At 40.7% G+C, this 17,507-nt stretch overlaps 1 protein-coding gene across 1 annotated transcript; it reads left to right on the top strand.

Annotated features, from left to right (window-relative positions):
• The first annotated feature begins 14,581 nt into the window (after nucleotides 1-14,581).
• On the top strand, nucleotides 14,582-17,363 carry irf1a (interferon regulatory factor 1a). Its single transcript, XM_055930647.1, has 8 exons — nucleotides 14,582-14,867; nucleotides 15,252-15,351; nucleotides 16,036-16,215; nucleotides 16,327-16,419; nucleotides 16,571-16,723; nucleotides 16,846-16,898; nucleotides 17,017-17,110; nucleotides 17,243-17,363. The coding sequence occupies exons 1-8, from the start codon at nucleotides 14,781-14,783 to the stop codon at nucleotides 17,320-17,322; spliced, it is 840 nt and encodes a 279-aa protein (XP_055786622.1). The 5' UTR covers nucleotides 14,582-14,780; the 3' UTR covers nucleotides 17,323-17,363.
• The last annotated feature ends 144 nt before the right edge of the window (nucleotides 17,364-17,507 follow it).

The following is a 17,507-nucleotide window of genomic DNA, read 5'->3' as shown; positions in this document are numbered from 1 at the left end:
GGTATAACCCTAAATCCGTAAACATGGGCACCTTCATAGATATTATCCTGACCAACTTGCCCTCCAAATATACCTCTGTGGTTTTCAATCAGGATCTCAGCGATCACTGCCTCATTGCCTGCATGCGCTATGGGTCCGTGGTCAAACGACCACCCCTCATCACTGTTAAACGCTCCCTAAAACACTTCTACAAGCAGGCCTTTCTAATCGACCTGGCCCAGATATCCTGGAAGGATATTGACCTCACCTGGTCAGTCGAGGATGCCTGGTCGTTCTTTAAAAGTAATTTCCTCACCATCTTAAAAAAGCATGCCCTTTTCCAAAAATGTAGAACTAAGAACAGATATAGCCCTTCGTTCACTCCAGACCTGACTGCCCTTGACCAGCACAAAAACATCCTGGGGCGGACTGCAATAGCATCGAATAGTCACCGCGATATGCAACTGTTCAGGGAAGTCAGGAACCAATACACACAGTCAGTCAGGAAAGCAAAGGCTAGCTTTTTCAGACAGAAATTTGCATCCTGTAGCTCTAACTCCAAAAAGTTTTGGGACACAGTAAAGTCCATAGAGAACAAGAGTACCTCCTCCCTGCTGCCCACTGCACTGAGGCTAGGCGACACGGTCACCGCCGATAAATCCATGATAATCGAAAATGTTAATAAGCATTTCTCTACGGCTGGCCATGCTTTCCTCCTGGCTACCCCAACCCCGGCCAACAGCTCTGCACCCCTCGCAGCTACTTGCCCAAGCCTCCCAGCTTCTCCTTCAACCAAATCCAGATTGTGGATGTTCTGAAAGAGCTGCAAAACCTGGACCCGAACAAATCAGCTGGGCTAGACAATCTGGACCCTCTCTTTCTAAAATTATCCGCCGCCATTGTTGCAACCCCTATTACCAGTCTGTTCAACCTCTCTTTCGTTTCGTCTGAGATCCCTAAAGATTGGAAACCCTCTTCAAAGGGGGTGACACTCTAGACCCCAAACTGTTACAGACCTATATCCATCCTGCCCTGCCTTTCTAAAGTCTTTGAAAGGCAAGTTAATAAACAGATCACTGACCATTTCGAATCCCACCGTACCTTCTCCGCTGTGCAATCCGGTTTCCGAGCTGGTCACGGGTGCACCTCAGCCACGCTCAAGGTACTAAACGATATCATAACCGCCATCGATAAAAGACAGTACTGTGCAGCCGTCCTCATCGACTGGCCAAGGCTTTCGACTGTAAATCACCGTATTCTTATCGGCAGACTCGCCTGTTGTCCGGACCTCTGGCAGTCTCTATGGGGGTGCCACAGGGTTCAATTCTCGGGCCGACTCTTTTCTCTGTATATCAACGATGTCGCTCTTGCTGCGGGTGATTCTCTGATCTACCTCTACGCAGACGACACCATTCTGTATACATCTGGCCCTTCTTTGGACACTGTGTTAACTAACCTCCAAACGAGCTTCAATGCCATACAACACTCCTTCTGTGGCCTCCAACTGCTCTTAAACGCTAGCAAAACCAAATGCATGCTTTTCAAACGTTCGCTGCCCGCACCCGCCCGCCCGACTAGTATCACTACTCTGGACGGTTCTGACCTAGAATACGTGGACAACTACAAATACCTAGGTGTCTGGTAAGACTGTAAACTCTCCTTCCAGACTCATATCAAACATCTTCAATCCAAAATAAATCTAGAATCGGCTTTCTATTTCGCTATTCCTTCACTCACGCCGCCAAACTTACCCTCGTAAAACTGACTATCCTACCAATCCTCGACTTTGGCGATGTCATCTACAGAATAGCTTCCAACAATCTACTCAGCAAATTGGATGCAGTCTATCACAGTGCCATCCGTTTTGTTACCAAAGCGCCTTATACCACACACCACTGAGACCTGTAGTCGGCTGGCCCTCGCTACATATTTGTCACCAGACCTGCTGGCTCCAGGTCATCTATAAGTCTATGCTAGGTAAAGCTCCGCCTTATCTCAGCTCACTGGTCATGATAACAACACCCACCCGTAGCATGCGCTCCAGCAGGTATATCTCACTGGTCATCCCCAAAGCCAACACCTCCTTTGGCCGCCTTTCCTTCCAGTTCTCTGCTGCCAGTGACTGGAACGAATTGCAAAAATCGCTGAAGCTGTAGACTTACATTTCCCTCACTAACGTTAAACATCAGCTATCTGAGCAGCTAACCGATTGCTACAGCTGTACATAGTCCATCTGTAAATAGCCCACCCAATCTACCTACCTCATCCCCATATTGTTCTTATTTACTTTGCTGCTCTTCTGCACACCAGTATTACTACTTACACACCATCATCTGCTCATCATCATCTGCTCATCTATCATTCCAGTATTAATCTGCTAAATTGTAATTACTTTGCTACTATGGCCTATGTATTGCCTTACCTCCTCATGCCATTTGCACACACTGTACATAGACTTTCTTTTTTTCTATTGTGTTATTGACTGTACGCCTGTTTATTCCATGTGCAACTCTGTGTTGTTGTTTCTGTCGCACTGCTTGGCCAGGTTGCAGTTGTAAATGAGAACTTGTTCTCATCTAGCTTACCTGGTTAAATAAAGGTGGAAAAAAATAAAAATAAAGAAGCAATAAAACTGGCCTTCTTTAGACTAGTTGAGTATCTGGAGCATCAGCATTTGTGGGTTCGATTACAGGCTCAAAATGGCCAGAAACAAAAAACTTTCTTCTGAAACTCATCAGTCTATTCTTGTTCTGAGAAATGAAGGCTATTCCATGCGAGAAATTGCCAAGAAACTGAAGATCTCGTACAACTCTGTGTACTACTCCCTTCACAGAAAGTGCAAACTGACTCTAACCAGAATAGAAAGAGGAGTGGGAGGCCCCGGTGCACAACTGAGCAAGAGGACAAGTACATTAGAGTGTCTAGTTTCAGAAACAGACGCTCCACAAGCCCTCAACTGGCAGCTTCATTAAATAGTCCTAAACTGGCAGCATCATTAAATTGTACCCGCAAAACACCAGTCTCAACGTCAACAGTGAAGAGGCGACTCCGGGATGCTAGCCTTCTAGGCAGAGTTGCAAAGAAAAAGACATATCTCAGACTGGCCAATAAAAAGAAAAGATTAAGATGGGCAAAAGAACACAGACACTGGACAGAGGAACTCTGCCTAGAAGGCCAGCATCCCGGAATCGCCTCTTCACTGTTGACGTTGAGACTGGTGTTTTGCGGGTACTATTTAATGAAGCTGCCAGTTGAGGACTTGTGAGGTGTCTGTTTCTCAAACTAGACACTCTAATGCCATTGGAACACAGCAGGGATGGTTGCTGATAGTGAGCCTCTGGACGCCTATGTAGATATTCCATAAAAAATCTATAATAGTAATTTACAACATTAACAGTGCCTACACTGTTTCTGAGTAATTTGATGTTATTTTAACGTACAAAAAAATTGCTTTTCTTTAAAAAAACAAGGACAATTCTAAGTGACCCCAAACTTTTGAACGGTAGTGTATACATTGATGGAAGCTACAATCTATCCGCAATATTAAAGCTGATCTACTCCCTGTTAAAATGTGAATAATAAAATAAAATAAACAGTTTCTCCTTATCTTCATACTGTACTGTCTTTGGTTTAGTGTTGGAGAACTTCAGGTAGTCCCTCCCTGTTTCAGACTGTTTGGTTTCGGTTGGTGCCTAAAGAATTGAACCTTGATCACACTCAGTACATATAGATGCTGCCTGAAACAAGTGGGAACACGGACATTTCCAACTTCAGTGCGTTGAAAACCAATGGAACTCGGAAAAAAACGACCCCCGACTGGGAAAGATCGATTTGAACGGTCATTCAACTCGGAATTCCAACTCGGGAACTCGGGCCTTTTTCTATACCAGGGTTTTGTTAGGATTTATGTTTATGCACTATAGGCTGTTAGCATATTGGTTGAAGGTGAATGATGTTTTGTTGCACACACACACACACAATATAGAGGGGGGTGTGTGTGTAGGTGGGTAAGGACTGACCACCACAGGCCATAAAATCGGTGGACGGTCTGGAGAGGGGAGGGGTGCATCTCTCTAGACCAACCAGGAGTTTAGAATACTGGACAATACCATATTAGGAACTGTTTCAGTGTAGAATCGAGGGGGACACAGGATGGAGCTGCTCTACCCAACAACCAGATGTGGAGAAGGAAAACGCCAAGGGGCTTAGACAAGTTCGGGGGCCCACAAAGGAGGAGCAAGAGTATGAACCATGCTAAACCTCTACTATGATAGGCCAAATGGACAAGTTGAGAATAAAATTGTCATAGTATAAAAACTACTATTTGAGTACATTCCACAGTTCTCTGTTAACCCTGCGTGGTGATACAGCGAACCCGTATATACGAAAATTGCATTTACCATTTATCGTTTGAGTTTAATTAAAATACTTAAAATATATTCGGTGACTATGAATCACATTTTGTCCTGATGCCAGATTTGAACTGACGCTAATCTCTTTCAGTTTCCCAAACTTGGTCCTGCCCCTACAGCTTATTTAAATAACAAACACATCATCAAGCTTTGATTATTTCAATCAGCTGTGTAGTGCTAAGGGAAAAAAACTAAACGGGACTATTCAGTTAGCTAATGGGATTCTATATTATCCGAGTTCCCAGATGTTTTGAACGCTGCAAGTGAGTGATGGAACTCTTAGTCGCCGTGAGGCAGATATAATGTTTTTGTTTGTTTTGTGCATGAAGAAACATGGAAAGTAAATCATTCACCACGAAACAAGCGTTAGATGCGACTTTGAAGAAATGTAAGAAGGAAAGAGATGATCTGATCCAGACAGTTTTCTTGTTATACTTGTAATATTATTTGGAAATATTTACTGTGTCGTAACGCATTGGCTATTTGGTTTATTTTAAAACATTTACTATTTACTGTGTCGATAACGTAACGTCCAATGCATTTTATTAGCCTAGTCTACAATAACTTTGTTCCGTTACTATAAATATTTAACTGATAAATTCAATTGTAAATTCAAATATACACATTTGGTGATACAGTGTTGATTTTATATTGAAAAAGGCCTATATCATTAGAGGCTACAGCAAAAAAAATCAACAATGTAGCATACTATGCTATATTTTCACAGCACAGGACTTTCCTCAACCCCAAGGCATTTTATTATTTCACTATATTGATAATGACAATATACACACTTGGTGATACAGGGTTTATTTTATATTAGAATAGGCCCATAGGCTACAGCAAAGAAAATGTACATTGAATGCCAAATATACTACATTTTCACAGCACAGAACTTCCTCTAAACCGCTACCACTACAAGAAAACAATAGCATAGGGCAGGTTACCGAGGTAAAGACAGTTTGAAGTTGGATATTCAACGGATATTCGCGCTTTCAAACATTGCACGGGTCTTATTTTCACGATTTGGACATTAATTCGCTTTCCAAAGCGAAAAAATATGTGGAACTGTGAGCAGCATTTTGTATTCCTAGTTGAATTAGTTAGGGAGCATAAACAAAGTGCAAACTTTTTTACATTCGAATTTCAATAGCTCCTTGGTCATGTGACCTACTAACTTCAAACAAGGTTCAGAATGTCCACTCAGTGGGCCTACACATTGCACAGCCTTTAGTTTGTCCATTTTCATCTAACATGATTTTACATGAATGTTTTAAAATGTACAATTTCAATAGCTCCTTGGTATGTGACCTAATGACTTCAAACAAGGTTCAGAATGTCCACTGACTATGCCTTCATATCGCACACTCTGATGTTTGTCTACTTTCATCTAATGCTATTAGACTTAAATCTGTAAGCTTTGCAGGCCTTCATTTACATGGGTGTTAAACTTTTTATTTTTTATTCAACGAATGTTCCATTCTCGCAATAACTATCTGTCACATGGACACTGAAAAGATCCGCAAATGGCTGTATGTGGAATGGATCAAGGACAGGAGAGGTGTTCAAACAGAGGTGCTTAAAGGAAGGCGCTCAGGTAGGCCTCATGAAAAACAATGTTTCATATGCTCTTTATAATCACAGTAATAGGCAGAGATTTGTCAGTCAGAGTGAGCTTGATAATGTGAAATAATCATTTTCATAGCATCACTTTCATATACTGCACATCAATACAAATCCTTCTACTGTGAGTATTAGCATGCAGTTTACATAACTTGATAATGACTTGATATTTGAGTGCATTCACAACAAGCCACCTGCAGACAACGTACAAAATGCTATAGTGCATTTGAGGGTTTGTTTTTCTGATGAAAATAGTTATTTGATGCATGACCTACTATTTCTAACTGGGAAAATAAATTCCTACGTCTTTTGTGTAACACCAAAATGTATAACATTCCAACCACAACTACACGTTGAAACTACAGTTTTCCTGTGCAGTGATCAACTTACATTTTGATAACTTTTTGTATTTCTGAGTGACGTAAAGGTATCGACATAGTGATTCATTTACTTGTTATTGCCATTACAGAAAACATACAACAACAAAATGACAGAGTTAACAACACATTAGAAACAGAGCGTGTCATGAAACTGGCAAATAAAGACGACAATGGAAAGGGAAATATTGATGATGGCCAGAAATTCAGTCAACACCAACTAGATCTTTACTCCAGACAGAGGGACAGAAGGTGATGCAGAGACCCTAGAGGACTAGAAAGATGACATGCAAGCACAAAGTGACTATGTTTTTCCCCAAATGTTAAAGGATTGTGATATTTTGTTTTCACTTCATGTTTAAGAGGGCAATAACTCTTCTAAATGTGTTTCATTTGCATATTGCAGGTCACAGCTCTGCGGCGAAGAAACAATTGCGAGGTGACGGTTGCTGTTGTGAGGTCTACAGACAAAAAGTCCTCTTTCCTTCTCCATCATTCAGAGTTTAAAACTCTGCAGCCCCACAAATGCTTATGGGTGAGGTAATAAATACTAGTCATAACATGACAATACGCATTTGTTTAATCACAATTCAAAACATTGTGTAAAAAGAATTCATACAGTATGAAAGATGAACAAGTACATTAGATGTGCACCTAACCAAGTCTAAGGACATGTCATATCATTATGTAGTTAACTGGAATTGTAGTTGAATGTTTCTGATGACGTACACTTGAATATTTATGGCCCTTATTCTGTCACTTTATAGTAAATAGTGTGTGTCATCATGTAAACACAGTATTGTCAACAATAACACACTTTTTTGACTACATAACACCTTATGTATGATACTTAATCTCCCTAACAAGGCATATATACAGTTGAAGTCAGAAGTTTACATACACCTCAGCCAAATACATTAAAACTCAGTTTTTCACTTTTCCTTACATTTAATCCAAGTAAAAATTCCCTGTCTTAGGTAGTTAGGATCACCACTTAATTTTAAGAATGTGAAATGTTAGAATAATAGTAGAGAGAATGATTTATTTCAGCTTTTATTTCTTTCATCACATTCCCAGTGGGTCAGAATTTTACATACACTCAATTAGTATTTGGTAGCATTCCCTTTGTTGTCCTTAAGCCATTTTGCCACAACTTTGGAAGTATGCTTGTCTATCTGGAAGACCCATTTGCGACCAAGCTTTAACTTCCTGACTGATGTCTTGAGATGTTGCTTCAATATATCCACATAATTTTCTTCCCTCATGATGCCATCTATTTTGTGAAGTGCACTAGTCCCTCCTGCAGCAAAGCACCCCCACAACATAAAGCTGCCACCCCCGTGCTTCATGTTTGGGATGGTGTTCTTTGGCTTGCAAGCGTCCCCCTTTTTCCTCCAAACATAACGATGGTCATTATGACCAAACAGTTCTATTTTTGTTTCATCAGACCAGAGGACATTTCTCCAAAAAGTATGATCTTTGTCCCCATGTGCTGTTGCAAACCATAGTCTGGCTATTTTTCTGGCGGTTTTGGAGCAGTGGCTTCTTCCTTGCTGAGCGGCCTTTCAGGTTATGTCGATATAGAACTCGTTTTACTGTGGATATAGATACTTTTGTACTCCAGCATCTTCACAGGGTCCTTTGCTGTTGTTCTGGGATTGATTTGCACTTTTCGCACCAAAGTACGTTCATCTCTAGGAGACAGAACGCATCTCCTTCCTGAGCGGTATGACGGCTGCGTGGACCCATGGTGTTTATACTTGAGTACTATTGTTTGTACAGATGAACGTGGTACGTTCAGGCGTTTGGAAATTGCTCCCAAGGATGAACCAGACTTGTGGAGGTCTACAATTTTTTTTCTGAGATCTTGGCTGATTTCTTTTGATTTTCCCATGATGTCACGCAAAGAGGCACTGAGTTTCGAGGTAGTCCTTGAGATACATCCACAGGTACACCTCCAATTGACTCAAATTATGTCAATACTAAAAATGTCTGGTTTGTAGTGACATTTAATTCTAAGTAAATGCTAATTCTTTATTTTTATGTAGTTGTGTGGGACAGCCATATGTTCAGTTCATACCTATGATTTCAGAGTTCAACAAAGCCAACAACTGCTGCATGTGTGCCACTGATAAAGATCCTGGATATGGCCCAAAGACTGACTGGGTAATTAACTATATTTAACATGTTTATAATCTTTTGACAACAGTGACGGCATGTAAGACAAATTATGATATAACACAATGGATGGCTAATTCGTCATACTGCATTGAATGCTTTTACATTTTGAAAAATTCATGTAAAATCTTGTGAGATGGCCTCCCGGGTGGCGCAGTGGTCCAGGGCACTGCATCGCAGCGCTAGCTGTGCCACCAGAGACTCTGGGTTCGCGCCCAGGCTCTGTCGCAGCCGGCCGCGACCAGGAGGTCCGTGGGGCGACGCACAATTGGCCTAGTGTCGTCCGGGTTAGGGAGGGTTTGGCCGGTAGGGATATCCTTGTCTCATCGCGCACCAGCGACTCCTGTGGCGGGCCGGGCACAGTGCGCGCTAACCAAGGGAGCCGGGTGCACGGTGTTTCCTCCGACACATTGGTGCGGCTGGCTTCCGGGTTGGAGGTGCGCTGTGTTAAGAAGCAGTGCGGCTTGGTTGGGTTTCGGAGGACGCATGGCTTTCAACCTTCATCTCTCCCGAGCCCGTATGGGAGTTGTAGCGATGAGACAAGATAGTAATTACTAGCAATTGGATACCACGAAAATCGGGGAGAAAAGGGGGTAAAATGTATTTTTTTTAAATATATATAATCTTGTGAGATGAAAATGGACAAACTAAAGGGTGTGCAATATAGAAGGGTAGTCAGTGGACATTCTGAACCTTGTTTGAAGTTATTAGGTCACATGACCAGGGAGCTATTGAAATTTTTAATTTTGAAAAATGTATGTAAAATCTTGTGAGATGAAAATTGACAAACTAAAGGGTGTGCAATGTGTAGGCCCACTGAGTGGACATTCTGACCCTTGTTTGAAGTCATGAGGTCACATGACCAAGGAGCTATTGAAATTTTACATTTAGAAAAATTCATGTAAAATCATGTGAGATGAAAATGGTTAAACTAAAGGGTGTGCAATGTGTAGGCCCACTGAGTGGACATTCTGAACCTTGTGTGAAGTCAGTAGGTGACCAATGACCAATAAGCTATTGAAATTCAAAAATCTAAATAAATAATTTAAAATAGTGCGAGATGTAAATCAAAAAACGAAAGTGTGTGCAATGTGTGTCTATGCCATCGGGTTAGCTACAACCAGTTTTTAATGTTTTCGGAGTAATGGTTAAAGAGCTATTGAAATTTGAAACATTTGATTTGTCACTATGTTGACGGTCCCTAACTACTGTTGGTGGATGTAAGGAAATCTACAGGCAAATATCCGTTGAATATCCAACCTGAAACTGTATTTACCTCGGTGGGCAGGTTATAACATTATCCCCTTCACACCACTGAGCTGAATGGAGGGATAAAAACACCACTGGGGGAAAAAAATGGTGGTAATGAAGGATTTTCTGCTTTTGAAATGTGGCAACATTTTTACAATGTAGAACTAATTTCTAAATCAATTTTAGATGAGCCAGACCTAACAACCACCCCACTGAGGTGGATCAGAGATGGCAACCACCTCTTCACCTGGTGGATGGGCACTACAGTACTACCACAGACAGAACAATGAGACAGATATTTCACCGGATGTATACATTTGAAGCATCCGCTTGGCCTTTCCACTCACTACCAATTTTGGCCAACATTCTGCTAATTTTCTCATCAATTAAACATTTGATCTCAATACACAGTTTTCTGTTCACAAAACTAAAATCTGTTACGGACAGAGTGGACTGCGTTTTGTAGACTTTACACTTTGCCAAAGTAATTTTTGTTTAGAAGTAGAGCAAAGGCGAATTGCGTTATTGCTCATGTGCATTTCACAGAGTAGGCGTTCCCTAAAGGAAATAAGCAAAGAGACAATTGTGCACTGCCCTATGGGACTCCTGATCACAGCTGGTTGTGATACAGCCCAGGGTTGAACCAGGGTCTGTAGTGACGCCTTTAGCACTGAGATGCAGTGCCTTAGACTGCTGCGCCACTCGGAAGCCCCATCTTGGTGTAGTTGTAAAAGTCTTTGGTACTACACTGTGCCCCACAAGAGATGGTACAGGACCCTTTAACAAACAAAAAAAATCAGCTGCAACTTCATGTACAACAACAATGCCTATAAAGTCTTTCCCTAAGGCGCAATACACATGAAAGGCCAGTAGATGGGGAACTAGTCCCACTAATGAAGTGACCCAATGTGACATTAGGAATGGCTTCCAACTGTGGCATAACATGTGAGTGAAAGACATGACAATTCTGTGTGATTGGGATTTTTGTTCTGTTGAAAAGCAGATGTGGACAGTATTCAGCAGTTGTGGACAGTGGACAGTAGTTGTTGGTTTGTTTGACATTTTTCCCCCCTAAAACTTACACAGGTACTCAAGACCTGGGTGAACCACAATCTGGTGTTGGGTATCTTGTTCATTATAGTTTGCAGTGCTTTTCAAATAAAAAACAAAGAATTTCAATATGAGTTTTTAGATTTTTTTGCCTTTATGGCACATTATCACTTATATACAGTAAGTGTCTCAAAAGTTTGTTTTGACATATTTTTTTGTCACTGACAGTGTGCTGAATCCATAGACCTAAAACAGTTGATGGTGCCTATTACATAAATGCCTGTAGAAACCAAAATGTGAAGGTAATGAAAAACGTCAAAAAAAGCCTTAGGCTTTAAGGTTTCTTAAAGGATTCCACTCAGAGGGACGGAAGCAATACTGTTACACACATACAAGTGAAATCTGAGGCTGCTGAGGGGAGGACGGCTCATAATACTGGTTAGAATCGAGTGTAATGTCCCGTCCTCCCCTCAGCAGCCTCCACTGATTCTGACCATTAATCTTGAGCAGAAAGTGGACACATGGAGACAAGATACAGTTTTTTGCCGTATGCCACAATGAGCCAAACTGCAAGCTCTCAACACTCTATCACAACACTGAAGCTCCATTTGGTAAACAAACAATATCATGGCACAGTATCCATCCATCCTCATCACACAACATTCATGCAAGCTATTCATTGAAATAATATCTCAAGATGGTATTTTTCTCTTCTCAATGCATATGCCAGTAATCAAACTATCTTCATAAATTTAAGAAATGCTCACGTAAAGCTTTGTCTTGTCTGATGGTCCACATCCTGGCCACTGAGCAGTATTTTCACTTTCACCACCCTGTGAATAGCTTAATCAGAAAGTGAATAACTTAATCAATTTAAGGTGACAGAATTAGATTGCATTTTTTGTCTCCTCCACTATGGTTTTAGCTCAGAATCTGAATGTCAAAGAAATGAATCAATGATATCTCCATATGCATTGGAGTCATGTCCTGGGTATTTTACAGCTTTTCTAGCATAAAGCTTCACCGACCAAAGCGCTGTTAGTGTACAAAACATTAAGAACATGCTCTTTCCATGACATAGACTGACCGGGTGAATCCAGGTGAAAGCATGATCCCTTATTGATGTCACTTGTTGTATCCACTTCAATCAGTGTAGATAAAGGTGAGGAGACAGGTTAAAGAAGGATTTTTAAGCTTTGAGACAATTGAGACATGGATTGTGTATGTGCACCGTTGAGGGTGCATGGTCAAGACAAAATATTTAACTAAGTATGGTAGTAGGTGCCAGGCGCACCAGTTTGAGTGTGTCAAGAACTGCAACGCTGCTGGGTTTTTCACGCTCAACAGTTTCCCATGTGTATCAACAATGGACCACTACCCAAAGGACATCCAGCCAACTTGACACAACTGTCTGAAGCAATGGAGTCAACATGGGCAAGCATCCCTGTGGAACGGTTTTCGACCCCTTGTAGAGCCCATGCCCCGACAAATTGAGGGTGTTCTGAGGGCAAAAGGGGTAGCAACTCAATATTAGAAAGGTTTTCCTCATGTTTTGTATACTCAGTGTATGTAAGGCTACAAGTTGTTACAATCTAGTTTTTTTTGTGTGGGAGTCATATTTCTGTATATAATGTACAGTGGCAAGAAAAATATTTGAACCCTTTGGAATTACCTGGATTTCTGCATAGATTTGTCATTTGATCTGATCTTCATCTAAGTCACAATAATAGACAAACACAGTCTGCTTAAACTAATAACAAACAAAAAATGTTACGTTTTCATGTCTTTACTGAACACACCGTGTAAACATTCACAGTGCAGGGTGGAAAAAGTATGTGAACCCTTGGATTTAATAACTGGTTGACCCTCCTTTTTGCAGCAATAACCTCAACCAAACATTTTCTGTAGTTGCCATTCAGACCTGCACAACGGTCAGGAGGAATTTTGGATCATTCCTCTTTACAAAACCATATCAGTTCAGCAATATTCTTGGGATGTTTGGTGTGAACCTCTCTTTTGAGGTCATGCCACATCATCTCAATCGGGTTGAGGTCAGGACTCTAACTGGGCCACTCCAGAAGGCGCATTTTCTTCTTTTGAAGCCATTCTGTTGTTGATTTACTTCTGTGTTTTTTCTTGTTGTCCTGTTGCATCACCCAACATCTGTTGAGCTTCAATTGGTGGACAGATAGCCTTACATTCTCCTGCAAAATGTCTTGATAAATTGGGAATTCATTTTTCCGTCAATGATAGCAAGCTGTCCAGGCCCTGAGGCAGCAAAGCAGCCCTAACCACGATGCTCCCTCCACCATACTTTACAGTGGGGGTGAGGTTTTGATGTTGGAGTGTTGTGCCTTTTTTTCTCCACACATAGTGTTGTATGTTCCTTCCAAACAACTCAACTGTAGTTTCATCTGTCCACGGAATATTTTGCCAGTAGCGCTGTGGAACATCCAGATGCTCTTTTGCGAAACTCAGACGTGCAGCAATGTTTTTTTTGGACAGCAGTGGCTTCTTCCGTGACGTCCTCCCTTGAACACCATTCTTGTTTAGTGTTTTACGTATTGTAGACTCGTCAACAGAGATGTTAGCATGTCCCAGAGATTTATGTAAGTCTTTAGCTGACACTGGGATTCTGCTTAACCTCATTGAGCATTCTGCGCTGTGTTCTTGCAGTCAACTTTGTAAGACGGCCACTCCTAGGGAGAGTAGCAACAGTACTGAACTTTCTGCATTTATAGACAGTTTGTCTTACCGTGAATTGATCAACATCAAGGCTTTTATAGATACTTTTGTAACAATTTCCAGCTTTATGCAAGTCAACAAATTCTTAATCTTAGGTATTTTGAGATCTCTTTTCTTCAAGGCATGGTTCACATCAGGCAATGCTTCTTGTGAATAGCAAACTCACATTTTGTGAGTGCTTTTTATAGGGCAGGGCAGCTCTAACCAACATCTCCAATCTCATCTCATTGATTGGACTCCAGGTTAGCTGACTCCTGACTGAGCTTTTGGAGAAGTCATTAGCCTAGGGGTTCACACACTTTTTCCAACCTACACTGTGAAAGTTTAAATGATGTATTCAATATAGACAAGAAGAAATACAATCATTTGTGCGTTATTAGTTTAAGCACATTGTGTTTGTCTATTGTTGTGACTTAGACGAAGATCAGATCTAATTTTATGACCAATTTATGCAGAAATTCAGATAATTCCAAAGGGTTCACATACTTTTTCTTTCCACTGTACATAGAGGAGGGGCCTTAAAGGGTGCTGTGTGGGTGTAATAGAGTTTCCTTGAAATTACAATGCACTTCTCAGGAAACCTAGCTACCTGTCAGTGTGGGCACCGGTAGTTTAAGGAACCCCATCAGTGCGAGCACACAGGAGGTTTGAGGATTCCATGCGCAGGTTAGTGAAGTAGCTATTATCAGGATTATTCTAAACAGTGGGGGGTTCAATAGGGGATCAATTATAGTCAAATATGAAAGGATAAGTATCACAAAACATAGACATCAGTCATTATTAAGCATGGTCTGGTTCATGTCTTAAAAGCAGTCTAGTTGGACAAAATCGTGCATGTTCTAAACAGTGTGGTGATTGCAGAATTGAGTCAGTTGTATAACTAGTTGAGTGGGATCGTTTAAGAAAAAATCTGTCATGCAGTATTTATTTCTATTGTTATAATCTTTGAGAGATTCACCTGATTATTTAGGGTCATTCCTCACCTCATTTTATAATCACCAGGACATACACATACTCACTTATCAAGCACAGTTTTGAATGCTGAATCCCCTGGACAAGACGTTGATGTAGTTGAACATAATACAAATACCTTTTGGTACAAAATGTGTTTTATTGGATGTCAGGTGTGAAGTAAGGCAGACTGCAACCCTAGGTTCATTAGAAGATGCATCAAGGTCGTCTAAGACTGCGACCCTGGCTTGAGGAGCAGATACAATCTGGGAAATACCCAGGGGTCACCTGGCGTGATGAGGTAAAACATTGTTTCAGATGTTTTAAATCATTTTACAATAAAAATGTCATAATCCAGATTGTCATTGCTTTTGTTCTTGTACATTTGTAGTATGGTTATACTGTACACTTAAATGCATTTAGGTCCACTGTCTGATACATAAAAATCTTGCTTAATAAGTTAGATATTTTGTAAGACTTCACTCACACCAGAAAATGCTTAGGTCCATATCCAACAGGTCTCATATCTCAAGTGAAATATCTTTCTGGTATAGCCAATATAATTTAAGTCCCCTCTCTAATAGAGGTCTCACTTCTTTCTTTTGGGAATATACTGCTGTTGTCACAGTCCAGATATGAAAAGATAAAAGGTTTACCATTTGGACTACTCTGCTTTGATCTTTAGACAGCTCAAGTTTTTCAGATTCCTTGGAAGCATGCGGCTCGACATGGTTGGAATATAGACAAGGACGCCACTTTGTTCCGAAACTGGGCGATACACACAGGTAAGAAGCAAGTTCAGACACCAACGGACAAAGCTCTCTGATTGCACCATGAAAAGCTCTCTTCCACCATGGTATGAAGGTATTATGTATACCCAAGTTTCGCATGGTCCGTTGCCGGTAAAGTGCATTTATCACATCTCTAAAGCAAGTTAGAATAGCAGCAAATGTATCAGTTTGCTTGCTCCAATATTTGTCACTGATACTTGATATTATAAATTATAATACATCCAGGTCAGCACTAAATATCCACTTCATTGTGTCTAGTGTTTGGATCATGGACCTAAAGAACAGAGTTCTGCATTTTTACATGACCCTTATGGATTATACCTTATCAAAGATTTGAGCCTTATTCTCATATTCAATGTACAATGGCCATAGCAACTGAAACACTGAAAAGCCATCTGCCTGTAAACACGTAACACAAGTCAAACTAAATGTTTATGAAATATTCAGATCTATGGATGGAAAAGTCCATTTCCATTGTTGTAGATATGGATAATTTTATCAATTGCTAGAATTTTTATCTGTACTGACAAGAGCAACAAATTGACCTATTTGTGCATGTTTTCTAAGTCAGTAGTGAGAACCTTTGGGATAAAACAATACTTGCTCATCCTTGCTTGTATGTAAAATGACACCGTTCAGTTTTCCTTTGATGAATTCATTTTATCCCTTTGGTTCAAGGCAGATACAAACATGGGATAGACAAGCCTGATCCGAAGACATGGAAAGCCAACTTCCGATGTGCCCTGAACTCTTTACCCGATGTGAAAGAGCTACAAGACAAGAGCATCAAGAAGGGCAGTAATGCTTTCAGGGTTTACATGATGCTGCCTTTTATTAAAATGACCAAACAAAGAAAAGGTGAGTAGCTTTAGAAAGCTATCAAGCGTAAACATCTCAATGACGGAATATAGCCCAGTGATAATAATGACAGTCGTGTTATTTGCTGCCATTTATTTTGTTGCTGTCTAGGACTAAAGGAGTCAGATGTTGTCATAAAACAAAGTCTGATCTCCCTCTCAGAAACTCACGCAGGTTCTTGTGCGCCACTGGATAGATTTGCAGGTAGGGACAAATAACTACATAGTGTATTGGCAGAAAGTCACTGTCCTGCATTCTCTTATGGTGTGTTGATCAATGAATTTGGTTCTCTTGGTATCAAGCCTTCTGTCAAATTCAATGTTTAATTAAGCATCAGTCACCCCTGTTTCCATAGAGGTTTTCCTGAAGTATAGAGATGGGCAGGCCAGTCACAGCCCTGGTATATTTCATGTCAATGACAATTACCCTGCCTACAACACCATAAAGGATGAACAGTCACCAGAACAGTCCTACTCTCACCAGTCATCCTTAACACCTGAAGTGCATGGTAAGAGCTGCTAAGTATATAGCTAAAGTGCCAATGTATGTACATACAAAAGTAGTTCAAGCACATTACTTTTTTTTTTTCTAGAAATAACTTTATGCATGACCTTATTTTTACGTATACAGAAAGATCTGATACTACCACTGACGACAATGAGCAAGCAGAGGCTGTATTCAAGGTAAACTAGCAGTTGAAGTTTCTGTGATTTCAGAATTGTCATTTGTAAGTTCGTTAATATGGCTAATATATGTACATACATTAAAATGATTTTAAACCAGTGATATGTGCTCCTGCAGATAGTTGATCACCTAAAAACCATAGAGCACTGGAGCCAGTCTAATGAGAACAGAAGCTGGAGGGCAGCAGCCACCGGCTGGGTGGACTGTTACTGTAAGGCACTTGGCTACTGCCTACTTTCTCTTTACTCTCTAAACGGACAACTTTTTCAAATAATTTCCTCAGATATGGTTAACTTTTTGGGGTGGGGAATTCTTCTCAATATGTTTATCCTCCACTCTACAGGTGAGGATATGGATTACTTGGGGTATCCCTTACAGACCGATTGCTACACACAGAGTGCACAGCAAAGACCACTTCTATAAGATGAGTGGGAGCAACATGCATCTAACAGACTGCCATGCTAAAATCCCTGAAAAAGGTGGAGACATTTTTCTTCCAAGCCAAGCACAATTCTATAATGCTGTATTCAGATGAACTGTAAGCACATACAGTACATTAAAAACTGAGTTAATCACATTAAGCTGAACTGTCATTGTAGAATAGATTT

This window comes from Salvelinus fontinalis, chromosome 1 (genome assembly GCF_029448725.1).
Source record: "Salvelinus fontinalis isolate EN_2023a chromosome 1, ASM2944872v1, whole genome shotgun sequence".
In the NCBI taxonomy this organism is placed as follows: Eukaryota; Metazoa; Chordata; class Actinopteri; order Salmoniformes; family Salmonidae; genus Salvelinus; species Salvelinus fontinalis.
This window is presented reverse-complemented; position numbering and strand designations above follow the sequence as displayed.